Source organism: Telmatherina bonti, assembly GCF_933228915.1.
Source record: "Telmatherina bonti genome assembly, chromosome: 17".
Lineage (NCBI taxonomy): Eukaryota > Metazoa > Chordata > Actinopteri > Atheriniformes > Telmatherinidae > Telmatherina > Telmatherina bonti.
The window spans coordinates 29445280-29462944 of record NC_136615.1 but is presented as its reverse complement, the minus strand read 5'-3'; the positions used below and the strand labels follow the sequence as shown (position 1 = coordinate 29462944).

Here is a 17665-nt window from a genome sequence, read left to right as displayed (position 1 = left end):
TCACTTCACCAAGCCTCAAAGAAATATTATATAAAACCAAGACAAAAGTTGTAGGCAGAGACGTGTTGGATCTTTGCCTTTGATTGGCTCTTAGCTACAGTTGCACATTGGGTTGTTTGCCAGTTCAAAATTGTGACTGGCACACTTCCAGTACAGAGAAGACCAACTCAGTAGAGTCAGATATCATTTTTACCCATGAAAAATCTTCAGATAAGTCCAATGTTTTAAATACGAGGTCTTTATTTGTCCCTTTAACCAAATGTAAATTTAAAAAGTAGCTAAATATATTTAGGGATATTGCCCATTTACTGCCATGTGATATGACAAAAGACAAAAATCATATTGTGTTCCAAAGTAAGTTTGTACTATAAAGTGATGCCAAATGTCTTAATGATTGTATGTATTGTGTATGTCACATTAGGTTTTTATGGCTTAAGATCAAGACAAACAAGCTGAGCTGAGAGCGATATTGGAAAAGTTTAAAAGTAAGGTGCACCAGTGCAACCCATGCAAAAACGTAGCGTTGCCTCATGTTCATATTCTCAGGGGAAAGCCATATTTAGTAAATTACCATTTGACATTACATCCTCAAAAAGATGCAGAGCATCTTTGTGACACAAATGTTCAGTTTTCATGTTGGTAATTTACAGCTTCTGCCTTGTTTCCTGGGATAAAGTTATTAGCTAACAGAGTTTTAAATCGTATCCGCACAGGAAATCCAATTCAAGTGAGCTGAGGTCACATGAGCACATTAAGTCACATTTAACTCCTTGATGGCCCGTTTTGCAAATTTGCAACAAGTAACTTTTTCTCTTTTCTTTTTTTTAAAATTTTATTTCTTTTTATTTAATTGATTTCATTTGTTTGTGTTTTTGTTAATTCCAATGTTATTTTTTTAAATCTATTATTTCATTCATTCATTTTATCAATTTATATATATATATATGTTAGGTCATTTACTAGTTCTGTTTGTTTTATTTTTTGTTTTTCTTTTGCTGTTTAATATTGGTTTTAAATAATTGTCCATAATTTTGGGACTTAGGAGTCAACTGACAGTTGAAGCCTTTGTCTTAATCTGTCAGCAGTGGTTACACACACAGAAACCTGCATGGCATTTATTAAGTGCATAAAGATGGTCTTACATGTGAGGAAGTTGCTGCTGAGGCAGAAAGTACAATGCACAACATCTTTAAACCTGCAAGAAGAAGTTCTAAAGATTGTCCCCCCCCAAATGCCAGAATCACATCTTCCTGAGAAATCCGCCATTATACTGGTCTCCAGCAGGCGGGTGTAAAAGAAACCAAAACAAAACAAAAAAAAAAACTTCTGGCCAAGTGTTGAGAATGGCAAGAGTAGCACAAAGACTTGACCACAGAAGACTGACAAATTTACATTCTCAGAGGAAGCCCCCGTCTATGTGTTTGAGACATATAGAAAATTGATTATCTGCAAAAGAGAAGATTAACACCACCACAAGTCTTGAGCCAGCAGGGAAGCTCAGCTCTGTTTGGAACCGCTGCTATAAACAAGGAAGGTTTATACTGCCATTCATGCAGAAGCAAGATGGTGACCTTCAGTGCGTTTTCCAGCAGGATGGAGAACCATGTCTCAGGACGAAATGTTACAATGAAGCAGCTTCATGCTTATCGCATTGAAAGTTTGGATTTGTGGCCTGAAAACTCTCTAGGTATTATTCCAGTGGTTCCACTTAAGCGGCAACCTCTGGCGGATAACAGTAAAGCAAATGAGGAAGTGCCAAAAGTTGCAGTTCAAGCCTTATCCACTAGGGGCTTGAAAAGAGAGAAAATCTACGTAGACTCCCATGTAAAAGAGACCAACTTTACACCAGAAATAAACATGTTTACAATCTGGTACAAACAAAACATTTTCTGTCTGATAGGTCAGGTTTACCTTCATGACAATTGTGGAGGGAGTGATTTTTTTTATTTATTTATTTATTTATTTTTCATTATCCGTTTATAACCGATTTAATCTTGAAATTGGGAATAATTAGGGGCGTGTCCGTTTGATTGACAGGTACCCAATGTCTCGCTGCAAGATGGTGGATGGTAGCAAAACTGTGATTTTTAGCCAGTTAACAGTGTGATTTGACCTTAGCCTGCCTACCTCCATTAGCTGGTTAACTCCTGTTAGTTCTGGGTTCACTTGGTTAGTCCTTAGCTACAGGCAGGTAGGAGTTTTATAGACGTCAATCATCCACGTCCCACACTCACTGCCCCCCTCTCAGCTCCACCTCTTTGCCCATATTTGCATTTTCCGGGAGAGACGGCAGGTGTGATGCTGCCAAGATCAGCTCTTCAGAAACTTACGGGTGATGTCACTGACGCTCCGTCCATCTTTTATATACAGTCTATGGTTTTATGTGTATTTGTAACTGTTTGTATAATGGCATGTTCCAAATCAGCGAACCTTTCATTCAATGTACTGAGATGTTTGTTTTTTCTACGATTTGAAATGAATATTTGGAAAAAAAAAATTCAACTTGAGGCACTGTCCACATAACATTGGCAAACATTTCATTTACCCAATTGAAATCAATCTGATAAGTGACTCAAGCTGACGCCAGGTGAAATTATGTATAGTAAGTATTAATTTGAAAAAAAGTGAAAGATTTATTTGTAATTTTTCTTTTAACATGGAGACATTTTCTGACTGTCATTTTGTTTAGAAGCTGACGCAGTGGTTCAACCTCAGGCTTCAAATCAAGCTCAGACATGTGACAACAAAGACTACACACATGTTGCCCCATCAGAGTCGGACCACATCAACAATACTTCACACAGCAAAGGTGAGCTTCAGACAGAAGATATAAAAAATCAGGTTTACCTACATTGTCATTGGTGTATCTCTCAGAAACAACAGACTTCTCTGACTCTCCTGTCTTGAACAATGAGTGTGTAGACAGGAGAAAGCCATCAAGGCTCTTAAGAGCAATGGTTTTCAATGTAAATGCGTCTTTTAAGTTGTTCTTTTATATGAAATTACACAAAAAAATCCCACAACATGTTTTTTGTTTTAAACCCATTTGGTTTGACCAGAAATTTGAGTCAAAAAGCTGTCATTAAGATGTTTTAGTCAGATATTGATCATGTGAATTGTGAAATTTAATCTACAGTGGTCAACTATAATATAAGGTGAGTAAACACCGAACCAAATAACCCATTGTTGCCATTTGATATCTTCTGTACCTGGTCAGGAAGGGAAAAATATAAATATATTTCTAATGTTCCAGTAAATGATTGATTTACACATAAGAATAAATTGGCATGACTGAACTTTAGTAGATTTTCATACAGTGGCGCCTTCTAATGAACTTTTGCATCCTGTCTCTTTTCTGAGCTCTCCCCAGCCAATGAAAGTCAGCCCACTGTTGACTCTTGTCTTATCTTTAGCCTTTTCCCCCATGTCTTTCTTTTCTCTTCCTTTAATTATTTCCTCTTGCAGTTATTTAATGAATCAGTCATGGTGTGCATTCAAAATGGGCATTGTGTTGATATCCAATTGTTAAGGTTTGACGTGGTACTATAAGGCAGGGCGCAGCTGTCACATAGTCCTCAGGGTTGGAAATTTGTCGTGAAGTGTGGTTTGTGTGGTTTATTTTGGTGATGGGACCAGGAATATACATAATAAATATCAGTTTGCAGTCAAAACAAGTCAGAAACTGCATTTTAAGATTGGAAAGTTGTGTAGTTTTGCTATAATGGTTTATTTAATTCTGTATGTAATAGATTTAACATGGCAGCTTGGACAAATTAGAGCCCTAGCTTATAATGCAGCATCAGTTTTAGGATGGATTACAAAATATCTAGTGAGCAAATGTTGCTTTAAATTTCAAAACTTTACCAGTGCTACACCTGTAAAGTCACAAAGTTTAAAAACATCCTATCACCTGTGTAAGAACACAAAGCAGACAACCATCACAAGCACCTCTAGGAAGATAAACTGAGAATAAGAGGAGCAACAACAACAACCTAACCTATACACAACACAACTGTAGCTGTTTGTGATCAAACTTACATGATGACATAACAATTCCACTGTCTTCCCAGGAATAGATTAAAACATTTGTAACGTCCAGTTATGACACAGTTAGATGAAATCTGATTGGCTCTCTTCCTGATTCAACCCACCTTCCCTTACAACTAAGCTAACTCTGATTGGATGGCCAAATATTTTCTATTTTCTGTAAGAACAATAATACATTTTGTCATAATTTTTGTCCATGTGAATTAGTTTTTTTTTTTTTTTTTTTTTTTTTTAAATTGTATTTATTTAGTTATTGTTTTGTTTTTTGTGTAAAACAAAATAATTGTTTAACAAACAAACAAAAAAAAGAGTCTACGAAATGAACTCTGGAAGGAAGTAAATTGTTAATTATGTCAGGCAAGTCAAATACTTTTATTACCCCATGTATGTTTTTCTTTAACCATTCATCCCATCATATGTTGATAGTTCTACTTTGGTTTTCACGGTGGGTTGTGTCCCCCCAGTGTGGGTGGGAAGAGCTGCTTTTGTCACTGTAGCGACTCAGAAAGGACCCGTAAACTTCCCAGTAAGAGTCGAGTGGTTGTTCCGTTGTAGGACTTTGTATAAAAGTATGTAATCACGTCAGGGTGAGAAAGCTCTGTGGTGTAACAAATAGCAATGTGTAAATCCATATTTGTCCTTTTGAGTTTCTGATGCTCATAGAAGTGTCATCTGTGCACAGAAATTAGTTTTCTGTGTCTTATTTAGGATAAGTTTGTCTCTAACCAACTGTTTGTTGTTCATAGCAGCCTGCTTGTGTGATGCTCATTAGTAGAGCCTCTTTTTCATTCCCAACCTCGATTAATTTAGGCGTAACATGTGGGGAATTGTTGATTATGTTTGATTAAAAGCTTAATCTTCTTAACTTTACTCTGATTAAACATTTCGTCATCCCGATTGCGCTCTATCTTCAGAAGGTTAATTGCGTTTCTTTTCAGACACGCCAACGTCAGTGGTCGAAGACGCTCAGGAGCTTCCGCTCTGCAGCTGCCGCATGGAGACCCCCAAGAGTCGAGAGATCCTCATTCTGGCAGACCGGAAGTGCATGGCCACAGAGAGCGTGGACGGACAGTTAAGCCGCTGTCAAAGTGCCGTACTGAAACACGAGATGATGCGCCCCTCCAACTCCGTTCAGCTGCTGGTGCTCTGCGAGGATCACCGTAATGGCATGGTGAAGCACCAGTGCTGTCCTGGCTGTGGCTTCTTCTGCCAAGCGGTGAGTTCACTGTCACTCCGTTGGTCTCAAGCTTCCTCTGCAGCTTGTATTTATGTTTAACAGGAATGTCTGTTTACCATCTGGAAGCTACTGTATCAACACTTAAAGGTTTGTGAAAGCACGTCCACACCTGACTTTATCCTCTTCATCAGGTTCACTGGTTCAACTGTTTTCCCAGTGTTTTAATTTAATGGTTAAACAGGGAAACGCTTAATGGAAATGTGAAACCAGACATCCAGAAATGCAGAAAAACATAAAGAAGTTCATAAATTATTTAAACTCCAAATTTTTTTGCTTGTTTCTGAAGCTATTTTTAATTGTGATTGACAAATGGTTATCGTATTGATCTGTAAACAATGTTTACATTTCGGACCAATCTCATTGGCTCATTAAACACTTATCAGTCTATTGTTACACCCCTAATACACTGTCTGTTCACTACAGCTCCTTCACCTGCTCTGCTGAGTTATTCATCACCCAGGAGCTATGCTAAGCTGTTCTTCCATCCCACACTGATATAAACTAAACTAAAAATTATCAATGGTAAAAATAAACATAACATCATGCTAAGCCAGCTGATAAAACTACTAAATGTGGTGAAATCTACTGAAAACCAACAGTAAAACAATCTAAAAAAAAAAACACAATAAACTAAAAAAAATAAGATATTATCTACCTCTCAGTTTCCCTAAAAATCGTGCTTCTAGTCTGCTGAGCGTTCCGACTAATCCACCACCTCTTGATGCCACCATTGGCTCTTTTCCATTAGTATCAGCTTGTCTCAACGTAACTCGCCTCTACTTGTCTCAGCTTGGTCCCGTTTCTTTTCCATTCCAGTTTAGTACCAGGTCTAAAATGGACGGGGTTTGTGCGAAATCGCCGTGACGTCACTGTTGTCCACGACAAGCTCTATAACAACACAGGACCTAGAGGCAATCTGCTGCTCGGCCTGCGGCTCGCTGGTCGCTGACCATAAATCGTTTCCATTTGTTGGAACCACTTCCAGTCTGGTCTGTTTGATCCACTCCGACCATTGTGGTCCTTGACCTGCCGATAGTCACTTTGGAGCTTTTTCAGCCTCTCTCGACACTGCTGAGAACTCTTATGGTACCCATAGCCATTGAGTCGGAAAGCTCTTGATCGATTTTATCATTTCATGTTGCTCCCCTCTGGTTCCCTCTGTATCCTTTCCTCAGTGACCAAGCAAAGAAATGTCTCCACCTCAGAGTTGGACCACAGAACAGACTTTTGTTGCACCATTGCTTGTCACGTAATGTAAACAACTTTTTTTTTTTTTTGCGAGTTGAAGTTGCTCTTCCAGTGATGTCACTCCCTGACCCTGACCTCCGATTGGCCGCGCCCCCTGACCAATAGCGACATGGAAACTGGTGACGTCACACACAACCCGACTCGCGTTGAACCTGGGCTGAGGAATTACTATAAAAGTACCGGTGAATAGGTATAAAAGCAGAGTGGGAAACCCTACAAACCGAGGAGAGGCGAATGAAGTTGAGACGAGCTGTTTAATGGAAAAGGGTTTCTAATGCTGCCGTGTACTTCACTTCACGTAGTAACGCCATCAACTCATTATGATGTCTTGAGAGGCTTAGCTTTGAGGTAAAAGTATATATGTAGTTGTAGCTATTCTAGTTTTTCTTTTTGGTTAGTGTAATCGATAGGGCTGTGACGATATGCTTTTGTTTCGATTCGATTCCGATTTTTTTGAATGCCAATTCGATTTAAATTGCGATTCTCAAAATTCTTCAATATTGATGATTTTTGTAATTAAAAACAATTTTTTTTTTTTTTATTAAACTTCTCTTTGCTAGTAATTTTTCATGAGTTCAGTTAGGAAAAAACAACACAGTAGCCAGATCATCATTCCGCTGCTATAATGGCCAAGAAGAAAGTTAAAAGATCAATAAAAACAATAAAAATGACAAAAAATTTTTTAGTGGATTAATTTTAATTTATTTGAAAAAAAAAACAACAACAATTTTTTTAACAAAAAAAATCAATTTTATAAATTGTGAAGAAAAAAAAAATCCCGATTTCCGACTTTTCGATTCAATTTTCCCACCCCTAGTAAACGGCATGGTGCTGATGGGGAACTTCCGGCGCCTGCCTTCATGTAAAGACCTCGTGGTTCGCCATGATGAATGTCTGCTTTCTTCTCCCGTGCAGGGCACCTTCATGGAGTGTCAGCCAGACGTCAGTATCTCTCACCGCTTCCATCAGGCTTGCGCCTCAGTTCTGAAAGGCCAAAGCTTCTGTCCTCACTGTGGAGAAGAAGCCAGCAAAGCCAAGGAAGTCACCATCGCCAAGGCCGACACCACCTCCACGGTCCCCCCCGCCCTCACTCAGGGGCCAGCCACACCTGGTGCTCCAGAGGGCCGAGCGGACACCACCACCGGCAGGTAAGCTGCCGACTCACACCAGCTTTGAGTCGGAGCTTGTTTTTTTTTTATTTTCATTTTAAATCAAAAACAAACAAGTAAAAATCCTTCTCGTGTGTTTTTCAGCTCTTCTTGTGTGACTGTGAGTGTCGAAGCCACTGGCAGAGCCGACAGTTCGCTCTCTTTTCGCTCTAGTCAAGGACTCAACAGCACAGCTGTTCCCGCGGCTTCCAGGAACGCCTCTCTCCATGCTGGGATGGGAGCAGCAACCCCACCTATGCTTATTCCAGGAACTCCTAAAGAAACTCTCGATGAAATCCTTGTTGCTCTGGATATGGAGAAGTAAGTCAGGCAACAGATTTAAAAACGAAAAACAAAAAAATTCAGCATCTTGAAAGACAAACTTCTCTTAATGTTTAATTGTGTATTTTAGACCCAAGAAGCTGCGTTTCCACCCCAAACAACTTTATCTCTCTGCCAAGCAGGGGGAACTAAAGAAGGTCCTTCTCATGCTGGGTCCGTAAAGCCCCTTCAGCTTCACAAACCTGCTAGCTTTTTGTACTTTATCTTTGTGGATAAAGATGATGAATTTCCCTGTCTTCCCCTCTAGTGGACGGTACAGATCCTAACTTCAAGATGGAGTCTCAGAACAAACGCACACCGCTGCACGCAGCAGCCGAGGGGGGGCACAAGGACATCTGCCACATGCTCGTACAGGTGAGGTTCAACCAGCTCCAGATGTGGAGCATTCATGAATAGAAGTTTACATTTGCTTATTTGCTGTCTGGCGTGCGGTGCTTCAGGCTGGAGCAAACCTGGATATTTGTGATGAAGACCAGCGGACCCCTCTGATGGAGGCCTGCGAGAATAATCACATGGAGGTGGTCCTGTACCTGCTGAGAGCTGGAGCCAGCGTCACGCACAAGGTAGACCTCCATCAACCTGATCCTGGATGTAAAAAGCCTCTGTTTGATGGCTGCTTCTCTGTGAAAACAAGCTGATTTCAGCTTCATGATGACAGATGATTTGTTTTTGGCAAATATTTGTCACGATTAAACGGAAGGAAAATGATCAGAGTTTCTGCTGCTCTCAGGACGTTGAAGGCTTCACATGTCTCCACCTAGCGGCAAAATCTGGCCATTACAAGATTGTTGAGCACCTTCTGTCCACAGGACTGATCAACATCAACTGCCAGGTCAGTAAAGTGTCACCTTTTCTCTCTGAAAAGGGAAGAAATATAAAATACGAGATAAAGTGAGAGGATGATGGCTCTCTAAAGAGAGCGTCTGTGTAAATGACTTGGCGCATCATAGCACTAAGAAGTGGAGGAAACTTCAAACCTGTCACACTAAAATAAAAAGTTACACTTGAAGCTTCCTCAGAGCTCACAAACGTAATGTGTCTCCTTAGTTTGTTTAAAAGAAAAAAAAGCTGTGATTTTCTGTTCGACACTTTTAAAAGGCACAGTTAAAATGGTCATTTTTAAGCCCAAAAAGGTATTTTGTTTTATTTAGGGGAAAAGCTTCAAACTGTACCTGCACACTAATGTCAATGTTTGATGTACAAAACCTTTCCAGAGTACTTTGACTTTATCATTTAGGTTTGCATGCAGTCGAAACGAAAGCAAAACGATCCTGGGTTGGACGTAGCTTCTTGCTAACTGCTCATCTGACCAACAGCACGGTTAAAGATAAGGATATATAGTCGTATTGTGCAGTCAGGTGACTTAAAATGTTGGATTTATATATTTTTACCTTCAAAGGTTAATGTTGTGACGTAAGGTACAAACTTAATGTAAAATAAGTTTGTAACTTAAGTTAAGTTTGTTTATAAGTGTATACTTATTCCCACCCCTTTTTCGAACCTTTTTACATAAGGATTGATGATGATTATTGTCATGGTTTTATCTTTATTACCTTCTTATATTTGCATGTATGTATATATCTGTATATATGCATGTGTGTGTGTGTGTGCATGTATTTTATTTTGTTCATTTGTTCGAAGTTAAATAACTAATTATTAATTTAATTTAATAATTACTAATATGTCATTAAAGACAGATTAATAAGTAAAACAACACACAAGAAAATTTGAAATAAAATAATTGTTAAAATTCAATTAAAAAGAACTGAATAATTAATAAATAGAAATTTTAATTTAATTTAACACTTACTAAAAATTCATCATGTCTCAACCCAAGTATGAAGTCAAACTTTATAACTTTTAGTAATTTTACTAATTTGACTACATTTCAATTAAAAAGAACTGAATAATTAATAAATACAAATTTTCTTAAATTCAATTTAATAATTACTAAAATTCAAGTAAATGCAGTTTATTAAGTCATAAGTTTTTAAAAAAAAAAGGTCATTATTAGGTAATTATGAAAATTAAATTAAAAAATATAGTTAATTATTAAAATTAAATAAAGAATTGAAAAATTAATAAATACTATTTTTAATTCAATTTAATTTTTAAAGAAGATGAAAATATTTAGTTTAAACTAAGCCTTGCATGACACATTGTCGTGTGTTTCGACATTTAAAAACAGTTGAAGTTGGAGTGAGAAAGTAAGAGTTTTGTTTTACTTTCAACAGGACGATGGCGGCTGGACGGCCATGATCTGGGCTACAGAGTACAAACATGTGGACCAAGTTAAACTGCTTCTTTCCAAAGGAGCTGACATCAGCATCAGAGATAAGGTTTGGTCGGAAGTCTTTTCACCCTGCTTGAGCATCACAGATGAATAAAAGACACCATGTGGGAACATATTAACATACTAGCTTCACTTTAAAGACTTGCACTGGATTTTTACTTGGTTTGCGTCTGTGGAAGATTGAAATGAGCGTTGGGTTGTGGCGACATGTTGCAGCTTTTCTTCCAAACAAATTCAGCAAGAAGCTTTAAGAAAACTGGAAACACATAATCACAAACCGACCAATAACAAGGCGAGTACTCCTGCGTAACCAGCAAGCAGGCGCGCACGTTGAGTCTGGAAGAGGTGCACGCCAAGCATCTGCAGCCCTACACGAAGCACACAGCGGTGACGCTTTAACCGACCCTACGCAGAGGATGCGAGAGTGTTAATTCAGCTTTTGTCACAAACCAGAAGCAGCGTTGCTTAGCAACGACTCATCTGTTTGTCATTACAAAAAATATTTTCACATCAAATCAAACTTTATTAGTAAAGCACTTTTCACACAAGCAGCAACACAGCTTTACATCATTAAGTCATTTCATGCATAATAACATTAAACCTTCACATGGCAGACTATATAACATAACAGTTTAAACACACACACACTGAACACACAGGATCCCCCACATTTCCCTATTCTACTGAACATGAACTCCCATCTTTAGTTTGTTTCTAATCTGAATATAGACGTGAGACTGTTCGTAGGATTTTACATGTACATGACATACATGTTCGGTTAGTTGCTACGGTTATTTGATCACTGCATGCCTGTAAGTAGCTTTGTATAATAACGTCTGAATGAATCTGATTTGTTGTTTATTTCTAATTGAACAGATTATCATCCGTTTCTGCTTCTGTTTGTAGGAGGAAAACATTTGTCTTCATTGGGCGGCCTTCTCTGGCAGCGTGGAGATCGCCGAGCTGCTGCTGGATGCCCGCTGCGACCTGCAGGTTGTCAACATCCACGGTGACTCTCCATTGCACATCGCCGCTCGGGAGAACCGCCTGGATTGTGTCTCGTAGGTTCCAACCTGCAGAAAAACATAGAACCAAACTCTTCCTGATCTGATCTAATTAAAAAAAACAAAAAAACCCAAACATTTTTGTTTTCTTCAGACTTTTCTTGTCTCGAGGAGCAAATGTGTTTCTGAAGAACCGGGAGGGTGAAACTCCTCCTGACTGCTGCAGCCACAACTCCAAGGCCTGGGCCGTCCTGCAGGCCCACCGGAAGGACGTCAAGAACGCCAGGCTGAGTCGAGCAGAAGAAAAAACCCTCCACAGGTTGGACTGGGAGACAGAAAACGGGCACAATGACTTTTACAACACACACAAACTCTTCCTAACCAGCGCGTATCTGTGTTTGTTTACAGCGACATATCTTTAGGCCAGGAACGGTTTCCCATTCCCTGCATCAACTCGGTCGATAGTGAACCCTACCCAGAAAACTACAAATACATCTCTGAAAACTGTGTCACTTCCCCCATGAATATCGATCGGAACATAACCCACTTACAGGTGAGGAAATTCACCCATCAGGTGCTCGAACAGAGACAAAGGATGTAGCAGCCTGTGTGTTTATGTCTCCGCTCTCCGTCTGTGTCTGGCAGTACTGTGTTTGCAAGGAAGACTGTTCTTCCAGTATCTGCATGTGTGGCCAGCTCAGCCTACGCTGCTGGTACGATAAGGTAAGAGCACGTCTCTGCAGGGAGGCAGAACTTACAGCCTTACGGTGTGTGTTTCACATCATCTTTGTTTGTGCACAGAGCGGTCGCTTACTGCCAGAGTTTTGTCGCGAGGAGCCTCCTCTCATCTTTGAGTGCAACCACGCCTGCTCCTGTTGGAGGACCTGCAAGAATCGTGTCGTGCAAAATGGTCTCAGGTATTTCACAAAAACACACACAACCACCAAATACACTTTGACAAAGAAAACGGGGAGAAATTTGTAAGAAATAATCACTAGATGAGATGAAATTGAATAAAAAACTTTAATAATCCACAAAATTGTTTTTTATATTTAAATATTAAATGATAAATTAATTATATAAATAGAAATGTCAGTATTTTTTTTTAGTCTGAGTGTTGTAAAGTAAGAATTAATTCATAAATAGATGTCAAATAATGGAATTAAATATTTAAAGACTTTAGTGGTTCAGGTGGTCGAGCGACTTGTGACCTGAAGGACTGCGGTCCGAGTCCTTCTGTCCTACACTGCTGCAGCGTTGAGGGGGAGACGATTGTCCTCTTTGTTCTGACTCTCTGCATTTATCTGGGCTTGGATGAATCCAGAGGACTGCATCTGGAAAGGCATCTGGCCTTAAACAATTTAACTGTGCGATGATTGGTTGTGGCGACAGGCTGAAAGGGAAACAATCAATCTAATTTTACATCTCCATCTTTGCCAGACTGGCTTGAGAGGGGAAGATAGACTGTCAAACTCCTCAGATGCCACAAATAAAGAGTTTTCCAGTGACTTGCTGCAATGAGAAAACCTCATGTGAGGTCAGAGGTCACTGGCGTCGCATGTGGCAGCTTACATCAGTTACAGAAGTTAGAATAATTTAGCGGTGCAACTTAGCTAAACTGAACCCGAGTAAATTAGCATGTTAGCTGGTTGTGCTAACTGAGTGATTACTGTATTGCTTACTGTTGTTTATTATTAACCGGTGTAGAAGTCAATAATGATGTTTATAAAACCAGCAAAGCTCAGCTTGTTGCTGAGGCGTACCTGATATGAAGTGATCTCTGCAGGTTGTTGCATTATTAATCATCTGCTTGATCCAGTCGGTTCTGCTGATGGTTTGCAAACAAACATGTTTCCTATTGGCCTGGAGAGGGTTGCGAGTTAATGCGCATTGTTGTTTTTAACAAAACAGAGCGTCCTGGGTCCTCCCCAGGATCTCCTCCAGGAAGGACGTTCCCAGAGAACCTCCCTAGGGAGGCCTCCAGGAGGCGTCCTGACCAGATAGCCGGGCTGCATCATCTGGCTCCTCTTGATATGGAGGTGTAGCGGCTCTACTCTGAGCTCCTCCCAGATGACCGAGCTTCTCATCCCATCTCTATGGGAGAGCCCGGCCACCCTGCGGAGGAAACCCAGAGTTGGTTAAAAGGCTCCTCAGTTGCGACTTACTCGCTAAATCTGGCAACTTTCAAAACCCACTTGGCGATCTTTTTTTGTTAAAAGCGACTAGCGACACATCTAGCGACTTTGACGAGAGTTATTAGAGACGTTTCTGGTGTTTTGGTGACTGACTTGAAAGCACATATTGTTTAGCAGTTACTATAACAAATGAGCAGCGGGAGCCTCTCCCCATCATAAAACACTCCCAGCCGGTCAGAGGAGCAGAGAGGACACCTGCACAAGTCTGTGTCCCTTTTGTCTTCCATTGTTAAATGTCAGAATATCAAATTTAACCAAAGGACTGTTGTGTGAAATTTCTAGCTTCATGTCCAACCCTCCTGTTGTTTATATTTTAAGAAACATACCTACCTCTCATCACCTTATGCACAGAAAAAATATTGTTCATAAATGTTACTATTAAAATTATTCAAAGGTTGTGTGTGTAAGAGAAGACAAGAGAGACATTTACTGTTTTTATGTTCAGTGTCAGCTGTTGCAAAGTTGATGTGCCGGTAATACGTGCAATAAATGTTCATATTGGAAAAAAAAAATTGGGAGAGAATTGTGATCTCAATTCTAAGCAAAAAAAATCGTGATTCTCATTTTACCCAGAATCGTGCAGCCCTACGATGCGTGTGCTCCATCTGGGAAAAACACCCCCCCAAAAAAAACATAATAAAACTTATTTCACCATTCAGCACTAGAAGCATATGTACGAGTTAAAAGTCATGTAGGACAGCAGTGTATTTGACATCTGCATGTCTGCTGACTGATTTTTTTTACTTCTAACAGAATAAAAAAACTGCGATCAGACAGTCCAGTCGGTCAGAAACAGCCTCCACTGGTTTGGATGCAAAGTTTCAACCAGTCTGTGGACCTCATTTGATCTGATGTGCTGCTGCGCTCTTTGTGTTGAGAAGAAAAACGGCGTTTCTTAAAGGTGTTTTCATCCTCCAGGACCAGACTTCAGCTTTTCAGGACCAGTAAAAAAGGCTGGGGCGTCCGGACTCTGCAAGATATACCACAGGGAACTTTTGTATGCGAGTAAGTTAAACACACTCACCCAGAAACAGTTGCTGTGTGTGTTTCTCACCGTAATTTACAAATGTGCTTCAACACATTTCCACCTAATTAGACGAATGTGCCACTTTTACACCTGCAGCTGCCAGATGTTAGCAGCTCAGACTGTAAACGCAGTGTCACTAAAATTCCTGCTTTATTATGTGCTGAAGATTTGTTCTGCACCAATCACTGTCCTTCCTTTATTAAAAGCAGAATATTTGTGTTTGTGTGACATTTAAGAAATGTTTTGGCTAAAACACAACAATAAATGGTTGAAGTTTTTGATGTTAACGTCACAAACTGAGCTGATGATCTTGATTAAACAGGTATGTGGGTGAGATCATTTCTGAATCAGAAGCAGAGATGAGGCAAAACGATGCTTACCTGTTCAGTCTGGATGATAAGGTAAAGTGCAAAAATATCTGGAAACATCATTTAGATATTCTCTTTTGTTATTTTCTTGTTATTTCAGTAGTTTCTCGCATTTATGAGTCTTTTTAGTCTTTTTTTCTTTGTCTCTTTACATCTTTTTCTTCCAGCCTCAAGACCTCTACTGCATCGATGCCCGTTTCTATGGAAACATCAGTCGCTTCCTAAACCACATGTGTGAGCCCAACTTGTTTGCTTGTCGAGTGTTCACTACACACCAGGACCTCCGTTTCCCACACATTGCCTTCTTTGCCAGTGAAAACATCAAGGCTGGAGAAGAGCTCGGGTATGTTTTTGTTACGTGAGCTGCTTGGACATCAGGTTTCACAATCTGTCATGATACATGGAAGCAGAGTGGCAGAGAGGTGAATGACCTCCCTAATTAAGAAATTATAGTGAGAATATGAGGAGTTGCTCAAACTTTCTTACATCACATAGTTGTTTGTGTTAGGTAGGTAAAAATACACCTGAGAAGCTTGTTTAATTTCTCTGTCTTTATGTATTTATTCAGGGCATGCCGAATCCCCTTTTGATCGATTTATACTGATGCAACACGCGCCAAATCAATTAAATTAAATTACCAAAAATGGTGCTGTAAAGTGTGGCAGGAAGTTAGCAGGATGCTAGCAGGAAGCTAGTGGGAAGCGAGAAGGAAACTAGCAGGAAGCAAGCGGGAAGTTAGCAGGAAGATAGAAGAAAACTAGCGGGAAGCTAGCAGGAAGCCAGCAGGACGGTAGCAGGAGGTTAGCTGGAAGCGAGAAGGAAACTAGCGGGAAGTTAGCAGGAAGCAAGCGGGAAGTTAACAGGAAGCTAGCAGGAAGTTAGCAGGAGGTTAGCTAGAAGCAAGAAGGAAACTAGCGGGAAGTTCACAGAAGCAAGCAGGAAGTTAGCATTAAGCCAGCAGGACGGTAGCAGGAGGTTAGCTGGAAGCAAGAAGGAAACTAGCGGGAAGTTAGCAGGAAGCAAGCGGGAAGTTAACAGGAAGCTAGCAGGAAGTTAGCAGGAGGTTAGCTAGAAGCAAGAAGGAAACTAGCGGGAAGTTCACAGAAGCAAGCAGGAAGTTAGCATTAAGCCAGCAGGACGGTAGCAGGAGGTTAGCTGGAAGCAAGAAGGAAACTAGCGGGAAGTTAGCAGGAAGCAAGCGGGAAGTTAACAGGAAGCTAGCAGGAAGTTAGCAGGAAGCTAGCAGGACGGTAGCAGGAAGTTTGCAGCAACTGTTACAAAGTGTGAGATCTACTCATCCCTCTTTGAACCTGCAGCAGCAAAAATGCGGAAGCAACAACTTTCTTTTACATTTTTCCCATGTTAACCACGCCCACCTCAAATGTCCAATCAATCATACGATAGTTCTCGGAGCCCCATGACAGCAAAGTTCTGTCACCCCGATGCGTCGAGAACTATGGAAGTGTAGATCTGTCATCCTAATAAAAAAAAAAGTTGGGGCCTTGTCATGTTATAACGTGATGGTTTATTTTAAAAATGTGAAACTTACCACGTTATAACGTGATATGTTTGAGAACGTAAATACGGGCATTTTCCACTATAGATGAGAAAAATGTGTGCAGGTGTGGATAGGAGATCACAAAGGCTCATTTACAGGACTTTATAAAGTTTGACTTCATACGTGGGTCGAGACATGATGAAATTTTGCTGCTTTTGAAAACTTTGGATGACATTGTAATAAGTATGACCAAGGTACGTCTTTTTAAAAGGTATGAGTCTGTACAGAAGGAAGAATGAGTCCTGTCCTCTTGACGTGACATTCCATAATTTCTGATTGATCAACTTGAGCGGCACAGGAATTGATATGAATACAAACTGCATCATAGCTGCCTTCAACTGGTTACACATTTTTACAATAAAAACTATCACGTTATAACGTGATAGGGCCCCCGCTTATTTTTGCATTAGGATGACAGCTCTACGCTTCCCTAAGAACTGTCCTCAACAACGTCAATGAGAACAAAATGACGTCATTTTCCTAAATTAGCTCCAGGAACAAGAAGTTTTCTTCTCGTGGAGAGTTTAGCAGACTTAAGCTGTAACCTTGATAACACGTCTGCACCTCCGTTTAACCTTTTCTACATCTTCTCTGCTCAGGTTTAACTATGGCGACCACTTCTGGGAAGTCAAAAGCAAGCTGTTCAGCTGCGAGTGCGGCTCCTCCCAGTGCAAGTACTCCTCGGTCGCCATGGCGTCCCTGCAGGCCGACAGCACGCCGGAGGACCAGCAGCAGCCCAGCGCGTCTCCCGACACCAGCTCTTCCAACACCCCCACCAGTCCCTCCTAAAACCCGTCTCGCCGCCCCACGTCATCCTCGCTTCCCTCTCCTTTAACCTTCATCAGTGGACTTGTACTGTATCTCCACTTCTCATCAAATCCAAGGACCAGTGACCGCCATGACAACCTGTAAAACTTTATGTCACAGATGCACAATCGAAAGCTGGAATTGCGCCGCGTGTATCATGAACAACGGGGGGAAGTTTCAACACGCACAGACAATAAAGAACCAGTCTGTACATCTCACACACACACACCGTTGCTGGGAGGAAGAGCTGTGTATTTGGTCTTTCTCTTTTTTTGTTTTTAAAAAAGATAATTAGTTGACATAGTTGTGATCATGAAAACCGTTGTCTTTCGCAGAGACAACCTCAACACTCGGCTGTTCCGACCTTGGCGGTCTTTTACCCTGAACCATT

At 40.4% G+C, this 17665-nt stretch overlaps 1 protein-coding gene across 2 annotated transcripts in view; it reads left to right on the top strand.

The window, feature by feature from the left end:
* Positions 1-17665, top strand: part of ehmt1b (euchromatic histone-lysine N-methyltransferase 1b) — a 46973-nt gene that overhangs the window by 28583 nt on the left and 725 nt on the right. Inside the window, exons 8-25 of one of the 2 annotated variants that reach the window (XM_079257199.1) lie at positions 2693-2809; positions 4986-5263; positions 7448-7680; positions 7786-8001; positions 8093-8175; positions 8270-8376; positions 8463-8585; positions 8753-8854; positions 10257-10361; positions 11222-11376; positions 11474-11638; positions 11728-11872; positions 11965-12042; positions 12121-12236; positions 14433-14519; positions 14864-14942; positions 15077-15252; positions 17067-17665. The exon at positions 17067-17665 is cut by the window's right edge and continues 725 nt beyond it. In XM_079257199.1, the coding sequence (XP_079113325.1) occupies positions 2693-2809; positions 4986-5263; positions 7448-7680; positions 7786-8001; positions 8093-8175; positions 8270-8376; positions 8463-8585; positions 8753-8854; positions 10257-10361; positions 11222-11376; positions 11474-11638; positions 11728-11872; positions 11965-12042; positions 12121-12236; positions 14433-14519; positions 14864-14942; positions 15077-15252; positions 17067-17256 (2555 nt within the window). In that variant the 3' untranslated portion in view covers positions 17257-17665. Of the gene's footprint in view, positions 1-2689; positions 2810-4985; positions 5264-7447; positions 7681-7785; positions 8002-8092; positions 8176-8269; positions 8377-8462; positions 8586-8752; positions 8855-10256; positions 10362-11221; positions 11377-11473; positions 11639-11727; positions 11873-11964; positions 12043-12120; positions 12237-14432; positions 14520-14863; positions 14943-15076; positions 15253-17066 lie in introns of both variants that reach the window. The other variant, XM_079257198.1, reaches the window with a different exon arrangement.